Here is a 19,964-nt window from a genome sequence, read left to right on the forward strand (position 1 = left end):
AATTGTTTGTAGCACATATCACGTAGGTTGTTATTATAAAACTGTAATATGTTAGAATGAGTACATTTAATAAAAAAAAAAAACTGTGAATTCCCTTGCAGCCAGAACTATTCCCTGATCTGCTGTTATATATTTATAAACAAAGCAATTCCTTTTTACCAACTGAGAATTGACAAAAGTGAGAATTCAAAAAATGCCTTAATAGTACAGTGTTTCCTGCTTGTTTCTCTCACCGTTGTAGAATTTAGTTATTACAAAATCTGTGATTGCTGACGTCTACACAAATTCCTCGTTCAGACGCATCAGACTGGTTATTTATTCCCTGTGCAGAAGGTTCAACATCCTCCTCATGTTCCCACACAGATTAATCAGTGTCTTTTACTGTAAGTTACCAAAGTGTAAAGAGAGAATTAGTCAAAGTCTCAGACAGTAGATAAATGTGATGACTCAGGGCGGGACCCAGGATTACATTACCAGTTTGACACAAACATGTCAATAATATTGAATTCAACAAAGCACAGCTTTTTCAATATGGTTACCTTAATAAAAAAGGCATCGACTTGCTAACGGCAGCAATCATGACTTTTTTTTTAATGCACTCGCTGAATCTTCATCATTAAACGTGGACATGAATATGAATTGCCTGTGTGGCCTTCCCTCGACAGGTACGTGGACGAAGTGATCTCTAGGATTGGACGCATGTTTCCAGACATGTCCATCGAGCTCTTCCGGCCCAACGGGACGTCAGCTGTGCTTCTGGTGAGTTTCTGTTCTAAAATCTGTTCTTCCTTACTAATAATCCTGCCTCTAGTGTATTTTATTCAAACAGCAGGCAGTCAAGGCATCCAAATTTTGTTAATGACTTTCACCTTTTAAAGTTGAAGACTTCCAAGGGCAATCAGAAATTTAAGGACATTTTACATCAAGGTTTTATTTAAAGAATTAAAACATGTCAGGCATGCAATGTCCATAATAGTTTTATTCTTGTTATACAACAGCATTCTTATAATATTTTCGTGTGTATTTCTTTTCTTTCATTTATTAAAGACACATCTTTTACTTCCTATTAGCGTGATAGCAGTTATTCACAAGCATTTTCTTTTTGAGATGCTTGTTGTTGATTGACAGTTATGGCCTGGCAGACAAAACTGTTCTGGGATGTATTTCTTGTCCTTTGCTAAACCTTATGGAACATTACTTTATTTAACATTATTTTTGTCCTGTCTCCTCCATGTACTTTGAAAGCATTAGAAGGAGTCATTTAGAAGCTTGGGACCATTGTTTCTGGCAACAATCTCAATTTTGAGTGCCTTGTCCTCTGCCTGTCCTCATAAACATAAGGGGAGCATGCAGGACTTCTGAAGAAATGCCTTTTTTCTGCTGTGACAGATGATATTGTCTCGAATCGTAACAGCCAACACCAAAGACAAGCAGAGAATCGCCATCACCTGGAGGCATGGCTTTGAAATCTTTCATGGTTTCACAATGTCTCATTGTCTTTGCTTTTGTGCACCATTTTATTTATGCTGATCTGATCAAGCAACACTGCGAGCCAAGACTCTCAAATCAACATCTATCATCTGCCTCAGCTTTGGGATCATCTCCTACAAGTGCAGGCTTTGCCTTACCAATAAGATCGTGTTTTTGGCACAAAGATGGTGAGAGAAAGAAGAGACAAGAGAAGGAAAGAAAAGAGAACAAGAAATCTTGGGAGAAATGCCAGAAAGACTACAAATACCCCTTCCCCAGCTATCGGACCTCTGCAACTCACGCCCATAGGACACACTCTGCCAGATGGTCCAGTTGGCATGCTGGCACATTCTGCCACACGGGGGGTAGCTTGAGTGTCAGCTTCCCCACCGCTGGGGCCATGCCACAGATCACTACAAAGCTTGGAACATGAGCATCCCCTCCTCGCTCATCTGCATCACTTTGTGCTCCCTAATTAGCAAGTTATAAAAAAAACATAATGCTCGCTTAACCAAAATTATTGTTTGAGTTTAGGTTCTTTTGCTTTTCTGACCTACTTTTTCCTCATTTGAATTGGACTTCCTGGACTTATTGGCCACAACACCCAGTGTGACAGGATGAACTGAAGACTTAAATCATTCATGGATGGTTATGTCTATTTTCCAAAGCCTTTCTGGATTCTGGATGGACGGATAGATGGATTGACAGATAGACGGAACAGTGGATCTGAAGCCCTGCTTCTGAATCTGAAATTTCATGATCAGGGACCCTGAATGGGATTTTAGTCCATTGCAAGGCATCACATACACTAGGGATGTAACCAAATACAAACACATTAGTCAACACAGTTCTGATACACACTTTCACACACTCCTTCACACCTATGGCCAATTTACAGCAGTGTGTATGCCACCATGCTGCTCAGATGATGATACTGTGTGTGTGTGTGTGTGTGTGTGTGTGTGTGTGTGTGTGTGTGTGTGTGCAAAATCTGTCCATGTTCCATTCTCCCCATCATTACATGTAATCATTTTAAAGATGATACTGAAGGATAATTTTAATAGACTTCTTCAAAATGTGCTGAAGGAATGTGTTCTCAATTGCTCGCTGCTGTTCCCTCACATAGTACTGCTTTGAAGTCATGGGTTCGTGTTCCACCACTGAGACTAAACGGTCTCTCCATTCTAAAATAAGCACAGCCTTAAGATATTTGTCAACTCTACAAACAATATCCAAAATCAAAAATGTGCATGCAAAATAAGAGAAACATCTGTGTCTAGGGAACTGATATTAGTATCAGGGCCAATATTGGCTTGAAATGTTAGATTGATATCTGATCATATTTCAGATGTTTTCTACTCTGATCCATTGCACCTTTTATGTTTTTCATAAATTGGCAACAGAAATATGGCAAGAGGAAAAAGGCATATTAGAAATGTGAAAAGTGGATATATTTTACTCTCATAAGGGCTTTAGCATCTCTACACAATACCATGGTTCTAATCCAATACATAAGCATAACAAGGCTTAAAACATTTGTAAAAATTCCTAGGCTACTTCCTGAACTACTTCTGTGTGAGTTTTATATTTAGCAGGAGATGTGTTGGGAATCTGTCCATTTGCTTGTAGCTTGTTGGCTGTTGAATCATTTTCGTTTGCGTTGTGTGTGAAGCTGATGCCAAGGTGCTGGCTAATGAGATGTACACAGCAATCACAACAAAGTGACCACAGAATATAGACCAGGAGAGAGAGTTGTTATTTCACGTTATAATTTTACTTCCTTATTTAAAAAAATTAAAAAACTTGTGGATAATAACTTCTTAAATTCTTAAAGATTGTACAATCAGATTCATGTGTATACTGTAAGTGTATGAGGTTACAATCCTGTCAGGATGAAAATGCCATGTGTGAATAGAGTCCCAGAGCACTGCCTGGTAACAGACATAACCAAAACAAATATAGCAGGATGTTGTGTCTGCGTCATTCTGCTTACAATAACTTAAACATCTTTACTCTTCACCTGCACTCTTGTCTTAGATGTGCATTCGTGGCAGTGGTGTAGCGTTAACTAGGGCGTGAGATTGAGGGCAAAGGAAAGAGCCGGTCCTCTGCAGGCTTCCAATTCTTTACAAGCGAATCTGCCTGACCATAATTAGGGGATGCTAATGAGAGTGACAAATGCCTCCTCCTCAGGCCCTCTCCTCATTTTCCTCACCCGTTTGAGACCATCAGCTTCACCACCCCCACCAATATGTTAGTTTTCTTGCATGCTGAGTCTGGAAAGTATATATCTCGAGCTCCTGTATCCTGATGAGTGAAGTGTTTTTAAGTGCGATCTGAAGCCGTTTCATGTGCTGCCACCGACTAGATCCTGTCACTCTTTTGGCAGAGCACATCAAAAGATGCACAAACACAGAGCCACCGCAAAACTTCATACAGCGGAGCGTCACAGAAACATGCATGCATGTTAAACAGAGATCACTGTAAGGAAATTTGTAGCTCAGAACTTAAGACTAAGAATGTTAATTTTCTTAAATTAATCACTCTAGCCGTGTCAAAGGTAGTTTCATGGTTAGCATGCAATATCTGGAGTTCTATTTACTAATACAGTTTACTACATTATTAGCCATAATGAGCTATAAACCTCGTGTGAAAAAACAAGATCATTTGAGAGAGAGAGAAAGAGACAGAGAGACAGAGAGAGAGAAAATGTGTGTGTTTTGTCCTGTAATGGCATGACAGCTTGTGTGAGCATATAAATTAATAAATGATAAATTAATTAGCTAGCTTATTGCTAATTAAGGACATTTGTGCAGCTTACAGAAAATAAAAAAAATTATTAGTAGTATAATTTTATTCACCAAGTTTCTAATGTAGTATCATAAATATTGACACAAATTTTCATCATGTGATGTGATCACATCTTGTACTCAGCCAAAGCCCTCTTTGATTCACATGCATCGAACATGAATGCAGTTATCATAGAAAGTAATTACATACTGTACTGTATGTGTGTTCACTTGTACGAGTTTAAAAGAAGAATCCTGTACTTGCAGTTTCACCAGTTCAAGTTAAAAAAAGAAAAACAACAAATAAAAGCAAGTATTGGAAAAAAAAAAGGCAGAGCAAAATCAAGCAATTTTTGGCTAAACCATCACAAACATAAAACACAACATTGCGAAATTCCCGAGGGATTAAGATGCATTAAGAGGCCAAGATTTTTATTTAACCCTATTGACTGTATTTTCTCTTGACATGTTTAAGCAATGCGGAAACAAATTCAATGGGTAGTGGTAGGTTCTACCATAGGTTCTTAGTGCTTTATTCCTTTTAAAATTATGAACTGATCCATGGTCTTGTCTACAGATCAACTACTAACACAAACGTATAATAATATCCCAGATAAAATTTGCTCATCCTGGGCTACTTGGTCTATTTCTGCCTTGCACACAGCGTTCCTTGGATATTCTGTGGATCCACCAAAACCTGACCAGGATAAAGCAGTTACTGAAATTCTATAAATAAATTTATAATGTGATGTATTTAAAGCCTGGCTGATAAACTATTCAGAGAAAAGTATATTTATAAATGTATTATGTAACAAGAATTGTATTCAAATGCATTTTTGGTTTGTGGATGGTTTTACCACATACCTGGCAACCTAACTACTAAAGCCAATATAGAGATGTTACTGGTGTATTCAGTGTGCACATTTAGCACTGTATTATCAGAGTTTTAGTTTATTTATGTGAAAATGTTTTTAAGCAGCCTTACATTGATACACCATCTGGCCACATCTTGGGTGGAAAAACTTTTCAGAGAAGAAAAGCCAGGCTAGTTTCAAGCTGACAGGAAGGCTGTAGTAACTCAAATATCCACTCTTTTTATTTACATGGTGAGTAGAAAAGCATCTCAGAATATACCACATGCCAAAAAGTTTAAGACATAAGAGTTAAAATGGCGGAAGACCACGTTGTGTTCCATCAAGAACCTCAGCAAGAACACAAATCTGGGCACATGCTCACTGAGACTAAACCTGTAATTCTCTGTATTTTGTCTGGGGTCACCCCAACTTCAGTCCTATAGCACTTTCTACAGACAGACTGTACTGTAAATAGTGAATGAGTGAGCAAAAAGAGGTCTTTCTCATGCTCTCTCAGTCATACCCTCTCTGTGTATTTCCCTCTCACACACCGTCTGTCTTTGATGCCTTCAGAGCCTTGCCTTTTAATTGTATCTAAAAGTGACCTTGTGCTGCTATTGATCTACATCAAGAATATTTCACCCTCCTCAGGGGCATGGCTCAGGGCACAACAAGCACATGGTCGGCTTCCGGCTCTAAAATATCGACATAGATTTCTGGAACGCTCTCAGAAAACAGACAAGTGCTGAGGCACGAGGTCACTGAAGGATCTGAGCTTCAGAAAGTACCGTTTGTTTTTAGCCAGCCCAAAGCAGCACCTTTGTCTTCTTCTGTTCTGGATAGGAAAGACAGCGCTGAAAGAAAAGTTGATGAGGCGGCTATGCTGGTGATGCCAGAGCTGGCAGTTAGAGTGCTCAGATAGTCAGATTAACGCTGAGTGGATGAAGAGGTCTGAGCCAGCTGCTTCAGCAGGATCCTGGCTTTCAGAGATTCACCTCAAAAACATCAAAGTCACTTCCAGAAAACACGGCACATCAGCAGCGCACAGGAAGCTTTTCCAAGCTCTCCATCCCGAATGCCGTCATCGGCGGCAGAAATGAACCGGTGTTAGTCATGACAAACACATCCTGCAGGCCTGCAGCTTCTTAGAAGCTCTGTGAGGTCAGCTAATGCAGGGCGCCTCACCACATTCCCACTTTGGCACCTCTCGCTTCCTGTTTCGCAGCTGATTTTGGCGGCAATAGTCACTTGTTGCTTAGAAACGCTTTCTTCCTCATTTTTTTCACGTTCTTGATGGGGTTTTTTTCTTTTTCTTTCCTTCTCCATTGCATCTCTTTCTGCCCACTCTCGCTCCAAATAAAAAGCACCATCTGCCACCGTGGTGCTCTGTTCCTCCTGGGAGTGTGCTTTTTCTCTCGGTGAGAGAGCCGCTCCAGGACGCCTCGAAGTTTGACGAACTTCTATTGTCCTCGGCACAGAGCTCGCTCCAGGCCCTGCGCCAGCGCCTCGCTTTCAGCCCAGCCTTTTCGGAGAAGAGCTGAAGAAAAAGCATTCCTAGAATAGCTGTTGACATTAAAAACTGGCTTCACACTTACAGAATGTACATAGATGTTCTATATGTATAGCTTTTCCTTTTTTTTTTTGGAGAGATTTTGAGTTTTGAAGTGAGTGACGTTTAATCGGGGATAGTTTCAGTGTTTATGTAGGAGGTTTTTTTTTTGAGTCACAGTTGTGTTTCTATAAGCTTTTGCAGTGAGGTTTTTGTGGGATCGTGGTGAAATTGTGGTGTAATGTTTGTGGGTTAATGTAGTTTATTGGATTTTTTTTTTTCAGTAAGGGTGATAAATTCTGTAGTTAAACCTCTTTGAGATCATTATGTTTTCTGAAGTGTTTGTAATGATTATGTATTGTGTAATTCCCTACAAAAATTCAGGCATTAGTTATTCCTTGTGTGTTTGTGCCAATGCGGTGACTGTAGTGACCTCGTTTAAAGGGGAGGGATATTTAAATCGTGACACTTCATAAAGCTCAAAGGCCTTTGATCAATCCTCCACTAACACGAACAGCCAGTCTAATATATTCAGGAAATCCCGTTGTTTCAGAGACTCGCTGTTTGCCACGGGAGCATGTCTCCACTGGGGTTTTGCTTTAGAAGTTGATTTTGTGTAGTATGCTTCATCACACAGGATTAAACACTGAATGGGCTTTTAAATTAAGATTTAAATTGCAAATAGACTTTTCGCAAATAGAGTTTTGAGCCTGCAGGTGTATTTTGGACCGTTTCTGTACAAGCTCAATTCAGACGTTTCTGCAGTCGTTTATAATGTGGTCTCAATGTGTACGTAGGTGTTTTATGGATTTCCGATGCCTGTACTTGCATTTGAGCATAAATGTGTGTGTCTGAGCACATAAGCCTCCGTGCATCTTTCCATAATTTGAATGTTCATGTCATGCGCGTGCACAGTGCTCAGATCTCCGAGCAGATGGCTGTAGTTTTGCTGCTATTTGTTCTCCGTGAGCCAATTTCTTGCTGGAATCTTGCGCTGGTGAAACAACGAGACAAATGAAAAGGATTCAGTATCAGAAACGGGGGGACGCCCTCTGAAGTTGGCTTTGCCTTCCCTGCCAAGTGACAGCAAACAGCATGGCTTCAATTAGCTTTACAATAAGTGTGTACAAACACCAAGAATGCTGTTGAGGCAAGACTCTACAGGCTGTCAATTTTATTTGCAGTTTATCATTTTTGAATAAGACACATCTGTACCATACTACACTTAATTTGTTGTAAAAAATTAAACAACTCTGTAACCACTGAACTGTCTGCAACATTGAAGAAGGTTTTAAGCTTCCCCATATATATGTTTGTATATCTTTGTGCATTTGTGTGCGTGCCCGTGTGTGTGTTCCTGTGTGTGTGCGCACGTATTTGTGTGTGTCACTACAATGTACATACAGTCAGTTTGCTTTAGAAACCTCATAAACCTCACTGACTAGAATGGAAACACATTAAACCACATTAAAACCGTTTTTATCCAAATAATTATTGAGATGTTTCTAGATGACATGCTTCATATTTCTGATTAGACGGATATTTTACATATATTTCCTAATGTGTTTAATTATTTTCATATTTAGCTTTTATTAGATCCTAAATGAAATATTTAACTTTTTTTAGTGTGTGCGCATGTGTGTGTGTGTGTGTGTGTGTATTGCCAGCTATGCCACTCCTGCTCTCTTTGGCTACAGCGGTCACTGAAAAAAGCGGACAAACATATATAAGTAGCCTATCAGATGACAATCATCTCATTAGCTGCCATTTCAACACGCCTCCTCTCACCACCCCCCTCGCTGCCACCAAGAGATAATTGCAGGTCATCACAAGCAGCACTACTGCACTTAATCTGACCTCTGTTTCTGAAATGGAGCTCAAGGGTACAACTTAAGCTTACCCAGAAGTATCGTATTTGTTCAGGAGATTGAACAGATTTATTGTGCACCCCACCTACCCCCACACCTCAGGGACATCAGTTCTCTTTTGAATGCATCATAGAGCAGATCAATGACAGGATATGCATATGTACTGACACACATGACCATTTAAATTCAGTGCATGAACATCAGTATGCTTAATTTAAACCTATCTTTCGATAGTCCGTCTTGAGTCCATCGATGTCTGAAGTGTGTGCCTGTGAGAGAGAGGAGGTAAAACTGCCTGATTTAGAATTTAAAATACAGCAAGTCTTAAAATAACTCTTGTGGGTCTGTTCTTTCAAATCTTGCCCATGCAGTTCCAACCTTTCCTTGCTGCATGGTGGCCGCAGTAAACCATAAGAAAGGTGTCGTAGGTGTTGGTTTCACTTTTTCCTGCCCTGTAGGCTTCATGGCTGCTGTGAAAAATAATATTTCAATTTACATGGGGCAGATCTCTCCCACCGGAGACTGTAGGTGGTAAAGGATGGAAGCTTTAGAACGCCATCGTCAGCCGCCTGAGGAGATCAGAGGCCACAGTCCAAGCCGCACCGACCGCCACAAATTTAATAAGCAATCCTAACAGGCAAGAAGGCATGTGGAACAAGACTTCAGCACGTAGTAACAGGATTTTCTGCATGGTTACTTTTTTCTTCTTTCCATCTTAGAACGATAGCTTTGTGACGAATCAGGAGCGAATGCATAATATACGTGTTGAATAGGAAAGGTTTGAACTTTCCAAAAATCTGATCGAACTCATTCTTAATTATTAACAAGTAGAACTTAACTGAAGTGTTAATAACGGTGATACCTTCACTGCCTGTGAATTTAGTTCACCTTGTTTTTAATAATATATCTCTGAAATACCCTTAAAATGAACTAGAGACAGGAAGGGTGGTGTTGAAGACATTTTTTTGTGACATTTGTCCTTGCTGTGATAGATAGATATGGAGCATGGGATGCTGGATGCTTTATTTTAATTTACATTGAATATTAATTTTTGAGTAAAATTGAGATTTAGATTTAGGTTAAACATACGTCATTTAAAACGGATGTTTTTAAAGGCACATCTTAGCACTAGCCAGTTCAAAACAATGAAAAAATTTTGGCATTTATTTAATACAACATGGAAAAAGATTTAATAATGTAACATGTATAGAATTGTAATATTCAGCATTCATATTCAGATGGTGTTTTTTTTTTTTTTAAGTTATTGGGATTTGTAAATAACTTTAAATAAATAGTGGTACTAGTTTCCCACCTAAGAAACCAATGGGGGTACAAACTTTTGCAAATTTTGCTTGGGAAAGTTATGAAAGCTTATTGTGTATAGTTCAGTTTCCCACATAAATGTGTTTGTGTGTAAGACACTTTCTGTAACTCTTTTGATTATTTGAGCTGAACTTTATCCCACTGCTCCTCATTGTGCTCCTTTTCAAGCCTCCTCGAGGAGGTCCCTGACCCTCGTCTACCCACAATCCCTTCTCATCACCGCTGTGCTTCTGTCTCTCAGCCTTTCTCGGTCAGGGGTGGGGGTCAAACTCCTCTTTTTCTCATACACCTTTGAATGCTGCTATTCAGAGAAGCATTTTTAATAATTCAGAGACACCTTCTGTGGTTTTGTTCACACAACCTGGGCTTCTGTTTAAATACCTTTGTGAAAAGAGCAGAGCTCCTACCTGCCTATCTTTCTTTGTCTCACATACAGGTGAGGGTTTTTTAAACACTTTGCTATGAGACAGAAGGTTTTTTGGGGTTCTGTAAACATATTTTATGAGAACCTGTCTCATCTACTGTGTTTTTTTTTTCTGTTTGTTTTTTTATGTATTTGTGTGAAGGTGACGCTGGGGAAGGTGCTTAAAGCCATTGTGGTGATGAGGAGCCTGTTCATCGACCGCACCATCGTCAGAGGATACCACGAGAACGTTTATTCCGAGGACGGCAAGGTAACAGCGGAACCATTGCTCTTAGGTTTTAAGACTAAAATCGCCATCGGTTCAAAGCCTCATTATGACACATCAGCATAACTTTACATGGATTCCATCATCTTGAGGCAAGATTATCTTGGATATCATTCAGTATATTGATAACCCTTTTTTCCCCACCCACAAGGTTCCACATTTTGTCACAACACCACAGACAATTATCAGTTCAGTTCAGTTCCAGCACCAAAATACTGCTGGTCTTGAACCAAGATCTAGTAGAGATCTGCTCAGCTCCCTGCATGCGAAGTTGTTTTCATGAACGCTGTTAAAATAAGACATCATGCAGGGATTTATGATGCCACGGCGTGTAGTTTTACTGCACAGCTCGAGAGGCTCTGGTTCAAACCTGAGCTTGGGTTTGTGTCTGTGTGGAGCTTGGCAAGGTTCCTGTGTGTGCATGTGGGTTTCCTCGTTCCTCCCAACTCTCCAAATCATGCAGCTAGGTGAATTGGCTAAGCTAAATAAATTTCCCTGATGTGTACACACGTGGACAAAACTGTTGGTACCCTTCGGTCAATGAAAGAAAAACTCACAATGGTCACAGAAAAAACTTTAATCTGACAAAAGTAATAATAGATAAAAACCGGAAACAACTGGAGCAGTTTGCTCATGAGGAGTCGGCCAAAATACCTGCTGAGAGGTGCAGAAGTCTCACTGACAGTTACAGGAATCGTCTGATTGAAGTGATTGCCTCAAAAGGTTGTGCAACAAAATATTAAGTTAGGGGTACCATCATTTTTGTCTAGGCCTGTTCTATGAGTTTATTTTTTATAAATAATTCCGTTGAAGAATGGTTGAAAAGCAATGTCTGACTTTCATTGGTTAACATTCATAGAATTTTTATTTATTATCACTTTTGTCAGATTAAAGTGTTTTCTGTGACCATTGTGAGTTTTTCTTTCATTGACCGAAGGGTACTAACAATTTTGTCCCCGTGTGTAGCAGTGTGTGTATGGGGTGTCCTCTGAAACTGTAAAATCCTCTGTAATTATTATTATAATTATTATTAATTTACACCTGATAAAATTCACCCTGTTATTGATATGTATGCCTGGAATAAAGGTTAAGGCAGGAGGTGTTAGTGATCAGCTGAAATCAAAACTACAAAAATGAAAAGTTTTTTTTTTTTTTTCACTAACCACCACCAGCATGCATTCTCCTATGTCTGATATATGAAATATTGAAAATTCAAGTCTTTTTTTTTATTATTATTATTATTTCAAATCTTTTTCAGGTCACATAAAGAAAAATTTTCAATACTTTTATATAAAAAAAAAAATTGTAAAGGCTGTGTAATAAAGGGTTGAAGGCCAGACTGTGCAGAAGAATACAATTCTAAGAATTCACTATTGACACTATTAATACCAACACATTACTAATCCATTAATATTCTAATTGTTGTGACACCACAGGTTGTGATGTCATCACACACTCACACACACCACCTGGACTTGTGTTAAAGTCTACCTTTTCACTTTTTTTTTTTTTTTTTAAAGCTACTAATTAGATTTCCACTCCCAGCTTGTTCTCTGGTCTTATTTCGTGCAAGGTCATACTGACATACTGGAGTCTTTTTATTTTTTTATTTTTTTATTTTTTAAGGGCACTGGCTCATATGGCTTAGGTAACAATATGAAATCCAAAGATTTTTTTATTTAATTGTCACTAGTCTCAATGGTGCATGTTAATAATTCATACGTGTTCAGAGCTTCCCCTTCTCTATGGAAAGAGCGTAAATGATGTGAGACGTCGTCCACCATTTATCGTCTCTACCCCCACACGTCACTTTCAACATTATCAGCTCGTTCATTTTGAACAGGGTGATGCGCGTCTCTGGCAATCTGAGCCAGCCGAGTCGTTTGAACACGCCGAGGTGACACTAATATGAGGCGGCCATCAAAGCCGTGTGCAGCCTTGATCAGCGTTAATTACGGCAGCGAGTATGAAGCGTGTGAACTCGCTGTCAGGATGCTGCTTTGCCCTGAGCTGCCGGGCAATCGTGTGTGTGTGGTGAGCAATAATGATTAACCTCTGCAGGCGGAGAGGGCTGCTCTGACTGCCAGTGGCTTCATACGCAGCTCACCTTTGTCCTTCTAGAAACTTCTACAAGCAATTGTTTATTTCTTTGTTTTTGGTGCTACTTCCTGTTTAAAACCCAACAAGAGTGTCGTGAAAATATAATAATGATATTCTTTGTACCCACTGCTTAAATTTAACATATAATTACATCTTATCTATAAAGACACTAAGAGAACACGAGGAGTCAGGGGGAAACCCTTAAGGCTTTCTGTGCCTTTAGAAAGGATCTCTGAAAGCTAAAATCAGTTATTATTTTTTATTTATTTATTTTTTTTTAAAACAAAGAATCACTGAAGGTATTTTAATAATAGTAACATCTCATTTTTAAATTCTGAAACAGCAAACGTGATATAATCTTGGTGTCAGAATATATGCAGCAAATGAGGCTCGGGTATTGTTTAGGGCTTTCTTAAGACAAGGCTACAGCCAAATGTATTATTGCATGAAAAATAGTCAATTACTGATCTGTAAAATCAAATAGTTTTTGATGCATATCATCTTAAATTTAACTCTAGTATCAATCCAATCTCCAAAACTAAACATTAAAAAAAAAGATCTTTACTTTTTTGATAAAAGTGGCCTTTATCCTTTAACTATCAGTTAAAACAGATTATATAATATCTGCTTTTAGTTTTTTATACTGAAAACTGCTAATGATCTCCACTGCTAAATTAAGCGCAGGCCTTAAATCAGTTTTTATGTTATAAAGGACTAATTAATCAATAATTATATTTTATTCATTGATATATAATAATAAAAAATATATATATATATATATATATATATATATATATATATATATATATATATATATATATATATATATATATATTTATCCATTGCATGAGACCTTTTCATAGGAGCGGAAAAACTTCAATCTAGACCTAAAAATGTTTCATTACAAACTTCAGCACAAGTGGAGCTTAATGTGTCACAATTTCTGTTATCGTTTTTATTTAACATACAGTCAGTTAGCTAGTTATCCTACAGTATAGCTATTAGTCATGTTTGGCATGTGTCAATTGAAACAAAACGTTCCATTAGGAATGTCTACTATCCATATCTTAAGTCTTGTAGCTGAATGGCCCTAAAATCTAATGGAAAGCCCATACAGAAGAGTGGAGATTATTTTAACAGCAAAGATTTTATTAATCTGAAAAGTTCAAAAAGCCCATTTGGGGTAGCTCAAGGTGTTGGAATACTCATCGGAATAAAGGTAAATGTACTTTTGCCCATACAGTGAATTTGCCCTGTTTTTCATAAAGTTGATCAGTGATCAATGAGGTACTATGTATTCTTTGAGCCTATTAGGGGTCCATGGTTGCAAAAAGTCAGAGAGCCCCTGCCCTAAAATTGGCCCTAGATGAGAATGAGTGTGTGAATGTGCATTGTGTGTTGTGATGGACTGGAATCCCATCTAGGTTGTAACCCCGCCGCATACCATCGATCCCGGGAAGGCTGCAGATCTGCTACAACCAGAATAAAGTGTTTACTGTGAATCAGATCACAATTTGGTCTGAAGGTTTTTACTGTAGATCACAGAGAAGGTAAAGGAATATTAAAATGCAGCATGAGCCATTCAAAGTTTTCGGCGGCTTAATGCTCTTACCAGCTTTCGCTTAATGTTTTTAACTTGCACAAAAAGCAGTCTTTGAAGGTGTTTTTTTTTTGTTCTTCCCACAGTGCAGTTTGAGCATAACTAGGCAAGATGTCTTAATACAAAAGCAGACTCTTTGAGAAGGCTTTGGGGAAGAGCCCGTAATCCGGCTCGCTGTTTGAAGCTGCAGGTGACTCAGAGGTGACCCGGGCCAAGGGAACACTAGCTTCAGGAGTCAGCTGTACTTATTGACTGCCTTTTGCCAGCACCTTGCACTCTTACCACCTTAAGCCCTCGGATCAGGTTTTACCACACAGGCCATTAATCCCCAATGCAAGACTCCCAGCAGAGGCTGATGAGGCAGCCTCACAGGAGGAAGAGAGAGTGAGAGAAGGGAAGGGAGTAAGGAAGGCAGAAAGACCGGAACAGGGGAGCATGGATATGTGAGTGAAAGAAAGATAGGAGAAGGAAAACTGCACTATCAAAGTGGGGCTTCAAAGACTTTCTCTGACATCTCTTGGGTAATTTGCGATCGGGCATTCTTCCTACTTCAAAGGGCATCAGCATGTCTGAGTGGGTCGGGGGACAGTGGGGAGATGGCATCTGATTTCTCTAATAAACGCTGACACCAACCCTGTTTGATATTAGATTCAGGGAACATTTTGATTTGTTATCGCCTTTGAACCTGTTCTGATGACCTTAACACAACAGGCTTACCTAAAACTGGGTTGGCGTAAGCAATAGACAGCAACTTGTATCATATTTTTCTGTGAATCCTACCCTAACCTATATACACTCCTCACACCTGCGTCTTTAATAGGGTCATTTATCCAGTCAGCCAATCATGTGGCAGCAGTGCAAGATACTCATGAAAGACTTTATTTAATGTTCACCTTAAAATACAGATCTCCTTTGACTATAGAATGGTTGTTGCTGCCAGACTAGCGGGTTTGGGTATTTCAGAAAGTGCTTATATATGGTAATTTATACACAACAGTTTATAGCAAGGTGGCAGGTCTTTTGCATCAAATGTGGACAAATGTATAAACAATGTTTATACTTGAAGACCTCTGATTTCTACAGAAAGCTTCTTTTGTGTAAGTAAAGAGAAATTGAAATTAGTTTGCTAGTTTATCGGTTTTGCACCAGCAACTCTACCTGCAACCCCACTTGCCATTCCTCCAGCAACCCCAACAACAACTTCACCAGCAACCTCATTAATAACTCCACCAGCAACCCAACCTGCAGCTCCACTAGTGGCTCCACCAACAGGTCCTGTCCTGCTAAAGGAGACAGGAGCAAGCTTGCTAACCAACTCATTCTCGTTCTCTGCCAGTCCCAACCATCCCACGTGCTTGTACTGATCCAGAACCTGGTATCTGGCAACTCCCAAAGTGTTATAACACAGCTTACAAATTGCTAACGAGTTTCAGTATGCTTATACTCCATCCACATAGCCTGAAAAATACCACAAACCTTTTGCTGAAATCATAACAGACTTATTAAACTTTCAAGTTCAAGTTTTCTTTATTGTCAACTCTTCCAAATGCACAGTACATACATAGAGAATTGAAATTGTATTTCTCTCAGTACCAAGGTGCATAATATTAACAATGGAATTTAAATAAAACAGTGCAAGGCATATGCAGATAAAGTGAAAAATGAGCAGACCAATGCTGCACAAAGTGACTGGTGCATGTTGTCGTATGTTAGTGGGAGGCGGGAGTGGAAGGACCTGGGGATGTGGGATCTGGAGGGGTGTGTTGGGTTCATAGATCTGTGGGGCCTGGTTTGCATGGGTAATATCCTGCTCTTATGTATTTTACCTGTAGCGGTTCGTCCGATTGTAAAATCAGTAAAGTATCCTCCCTGCTGCTTCTTTCCCTCTTGAGAATGGATCTGCTTCTGGGTTGGCGGTATGCATTTGAAACCCATGCTGCTGATATATTTCCATACTTTCATATTTCCATATATAAAAGCTATTGCAGGTGAGTGGAGATAAAAGATGAAGTTTAAGAGCAGATTTAGAACAGATTTCGCTGCCTCAGCCTACGAGAGGAAAAGGCCTGATGAGTCTGACTGCAGAATCCATTATGTGAGAACATCTAATAGCCCTGTTCCTTTCCAGATCTACATTTTTTTAATAAAACCTGTAAGTTTTCTTTGTGTGACAAATTAATCCAGATTAATACAATAAACATAATTCACTTATTTTTTCTTTTTCAGCTGGATATCTGGTCAAAGTCCAACTACCAAGTGTTTCAAAAGGTGAGTGAACTATTATGCATAGAGATTCTACACAGAGCCTAATTATGTATAATATATTGCAAGACGAAAAAGTCAATTTTGCCGGTGGGATGCTGCACTAATCCCCACTTCAGACTGAGTGTGGTCTTTAATTACGGCAGTCGTGTGAAGGACCATATTTCAAGCTGTAATGCATTTTATAGTCAGATCTGATAGGCACAGAGTGAGAGTGAGCTGATGTGCCTGCCTGTGAGACCAACACTATCTTGGCCTCTTCTCTTAACCAAAGACTGACTACATTGCTGGTGCGAAAATCTTTAATCATTCATCAGTTGAATCGTACAGTAGGTCCTAATTAGATCTCCATCTTTCATCCTGATGGCAGTCACGTTTCCTTCTTCCTCACCAATACCCAGGCCTTCTTTTATCCCTCAGCCATCATTTGGATTTGTGGTTTTGATTCTTTTTTTTTTTTTTTGTTTTACTCTAAACCACATTCCCTGCATCCCTCGGTATACCCCCACCCCGGGTTTGAGTCCGCTGCTTTCTTCCTTTTATGTTCCTCTTTCTCTGAATCTCATTAGAATGGAATTAAAGCTCAGGAAGCCTCTGGGCAGATTGTGCTCCTGTGCCTGGCTCTCTGCTTACATCTTCACTCAGAGAGTGAGAGATCGTGTAAGAGACTGACAGAGAGAGAGTAACTGCAACTTACAGTGGGAATAAGAGAACAAGAAAGAGATGTAGATGGAGTTAGTAGGGCTCACTGCAGCTTACAGTGGGGATGAGAGCACAAGATAGAGATGTTGAGAGAGCCAGTGTGGCTCAATGCAGTTTACAGAGGAAAGAGAGGTTTTATTGTTGTTCTTAGTACACTACAGGCTCAGGATGGCTGCCCTCAATCTATGTTAAAGATACCGTTTAAATGCCTTAAGATGTTCTATGAATATGCTGCTCTTGGTATTTTCAGGGACAGACTACACGGCAAGGACAGACTACACTCTACTTTTGTTTGTTTGTTTGTTTGTTTGTTTTTTACAACAAATGAGTATGAGTAAACGAGCATGGTACCAGGCTGATACCCAATAGCAGTATCAGCTTAGCTTCAGCCTTTTAATTTATTGAATGGTTCAGAGTGCAGGTACACACAAGTCTTGAAAACATAAGTGAAATTGGTATTCAGAATGATTTGTCTCCCAGCTTTAACTCGATGACAGAGAGCAAACGATCTGGATGAATGAAATTGTTCATTTGTAGTACCTCACGACGGTTACATTAGTGACAGGAAATGAGGGGTTGGAGATAGTAATAAGGAGATGGGGAGCTTTTTGGAATTGGAACAATAACATTAATCTCAGTGTCTGAGATATAGATTGGAAATGGGTTTAACGTTTCAGCAAATGGCACCATTTTACCCTTGAAAATTGGCAACTTTTATTTCGGTTGTGCTGCTTTGAACACTTTCCTATCCTTCATGGAAGGATCCTATCTCCCGAGATGACTGTATTTAAAAAAAAAAAAAAAAAAAACCTTCTCCAGGTCGTATATTTTTTAAACTTCAATAAAGAGCCACAATGCATTAATGAACCACACTTAAGCACTTTACCTTGATGTTTGGAGCCAGATAAGCTATTACAAATCTATATTTACCGATCATTTGCAAAGGAAGGGGGTAGGTTTAAATTACAAATCTGTGCCCAGAAATACACACTGTGATCATCAGCGAGTGACTTGAAATGACAAACATCATCAATCACCATTCTAAAATCCAGTTAAAGTGAAAGCCAGTCTGACAAAAAGAGAATTTAACTGCAATTATATGACTTTAATGCACTGAAATGCAATTCCCTTGCTTAGAACATTTCCTGATGTTTGTTGTGCACAGGTAACGGACCATGCCACCACAGCCCTGCTGCACTACCAGCTGCCCCAGATGCCCGATGTGGTGGTGCGCTCCTTTATGGTGAGTTCTTCCTGGTGTTTTTTTTTAATTACACTACACCCTCCTGTCTATGTCATGCTGTTCCCACTCTCAGGCTTTTCACATGAGACATATACAGATAGTTGACGCATTTTATGGGGGGAGGGGAGGGGGGGGAGGTGTAACTGTGCCGGTAGTGAAGGCCATAATGTGTGTTACATCATTTTAATAGACTGGAGCAGCGTCATCCTGGAAGAAGTCACTCCCCTTAAGATAGAAGTGACTCATCCTCATACAAGAGTAAACACTGGTAAACCATATGCAAGTTACATTTAAAGCCAGAAAAGATGTAATGATCCATAAAAGTCAAAACAGTAGCAAAGCATCACAGGATACTAGGTTCAGGTCAACCATTTAATGAAAATTAACCTCGACAAGTGGAGCAGCTAATTGCATCATTGAAACAAGAAAAAGTGTGACTATTATGCTAGTAAAATTAAGCCTATCAGTAAGCTGTGAGGAGAACACCTAGTTAAGACTCACTGTTGGACCTTGAGATCACCTGTAACTTGGAGTGACATCACTTTCCTAGATTTCTTTTTCTCATCATGCTTCTATTATCCAAAATCTGGAAATTGGAACGTGTTCAATAATCTGAGCTTCATAACTGACCCTGGGATCGCTGTCCTGTCCGCTAGGACTGGACCACAAATAGTAATGGCAAAAACTGGCCAGATGGCATTGGGGTAAACACAGGCATGACCTGTGACAGGACACAAGACTGCCCAGGGAGGATATAGAAGAAGCAGCTGGTAAGCCAGGAATGAATGCAACAAGTGTCTCCATTCCTCTAGGCCAGGTTGATGACCAGCAAGTCCTGGTATCCAATACAATGCATTCTTTTTTCAGGAGTAGTACGTTGACTGAGCACGCGTCTAAAATGAAATGTGTGCTCATAAAGAGAGCATGAAAGATGCAGTATGTTATTTAGATACACAAAGTTTTCTAGATCTCACAGATTATCAAGTCAGCAGAGTATTAAAAAGGCTTTTCATTTATGTTTGATACCTGGGATGTTGAAATGGGGCCTGCATTTTCTTTGTTTTTTCCCTCCAAGAATGTGATGTCAGTAATTGTACCTGGCCAGTTGTACACAGTGGTCTACCTGGAGCAGTTATGACGGGTCCAAACTGATTCCTCCCACCCCCCTGTCACATTAGTGAAAAACACTTCTGTTTCTGTATCTGTTTTGTCCAACTGTATTTGGTAAAAAGAAAAAGTTGCGTATCTGAGTCAGGATTGTGGGCACTTGTGTAGTCTTCAAGTATACGTCAGCTGTTCTGAGAAGGTTTTCAGCATGTTTTTCATCGGAGATCATGACTAAGCACAGTTTAGGACCAATTTGTTTCTCAGTCTCACACCTCTCAGTTCTTCTCTTGGCTCATGACAGAAAGTGATAAATACCACTTGAGCTGAATGAGCTAGAGCTGGTAGAACAAAAATGTGGAGTTCATGGGAAAAGCTGCAGAATTTAAACTGAAAACATCTGGATGAGCA

General features: G+C 39.4%; 1 protein-coding gene across 1 annotated transcript in view; it reads left to right on the forward strand.

The window, feature by feature from the left end:
• The window catches only part of med27 (mediator complex subunit 27), a 57,013-nt gene that overhangs the window by 35,163 nt on the left and 1,886 nt on the right, over positions 1-19,964 (forward strand). The window contains exons 4-7 of the mRNA XM_060882079.1: positions 666-759; positions 10,420-10,527; positions 16,469-16,510; positions 18,372-18,449. Coding sequence (XP_060738062.1) covers positions 666-759; positions 10,420-10,527; positions 16,469-16,510; positions 18,372-18,449 — 322 coding nt within the window. The remainder of the gene's footprint in view (positions 1-665; positions 760-10,419; positions 10,528-16,468; positions 16,511-18,371; positions 18,450-19,964) is intronic.

Source organism: Tachysurus vachellii, chromosome 11 (genome assembly GCF_030014155.1).
Source record: "Tachysurus vachellii isolate PV-2020 chromosome 11, HZAU_Pvac_v1, whole genome shotgun sequence".
Taxonomy (NCBI): domain Eukaryota; kingdom Metazoa; phylum Chordata; class Actinopteri; order Siluriformes; family Bagridae; genus Tachysurus; species Tachysurus vachellii.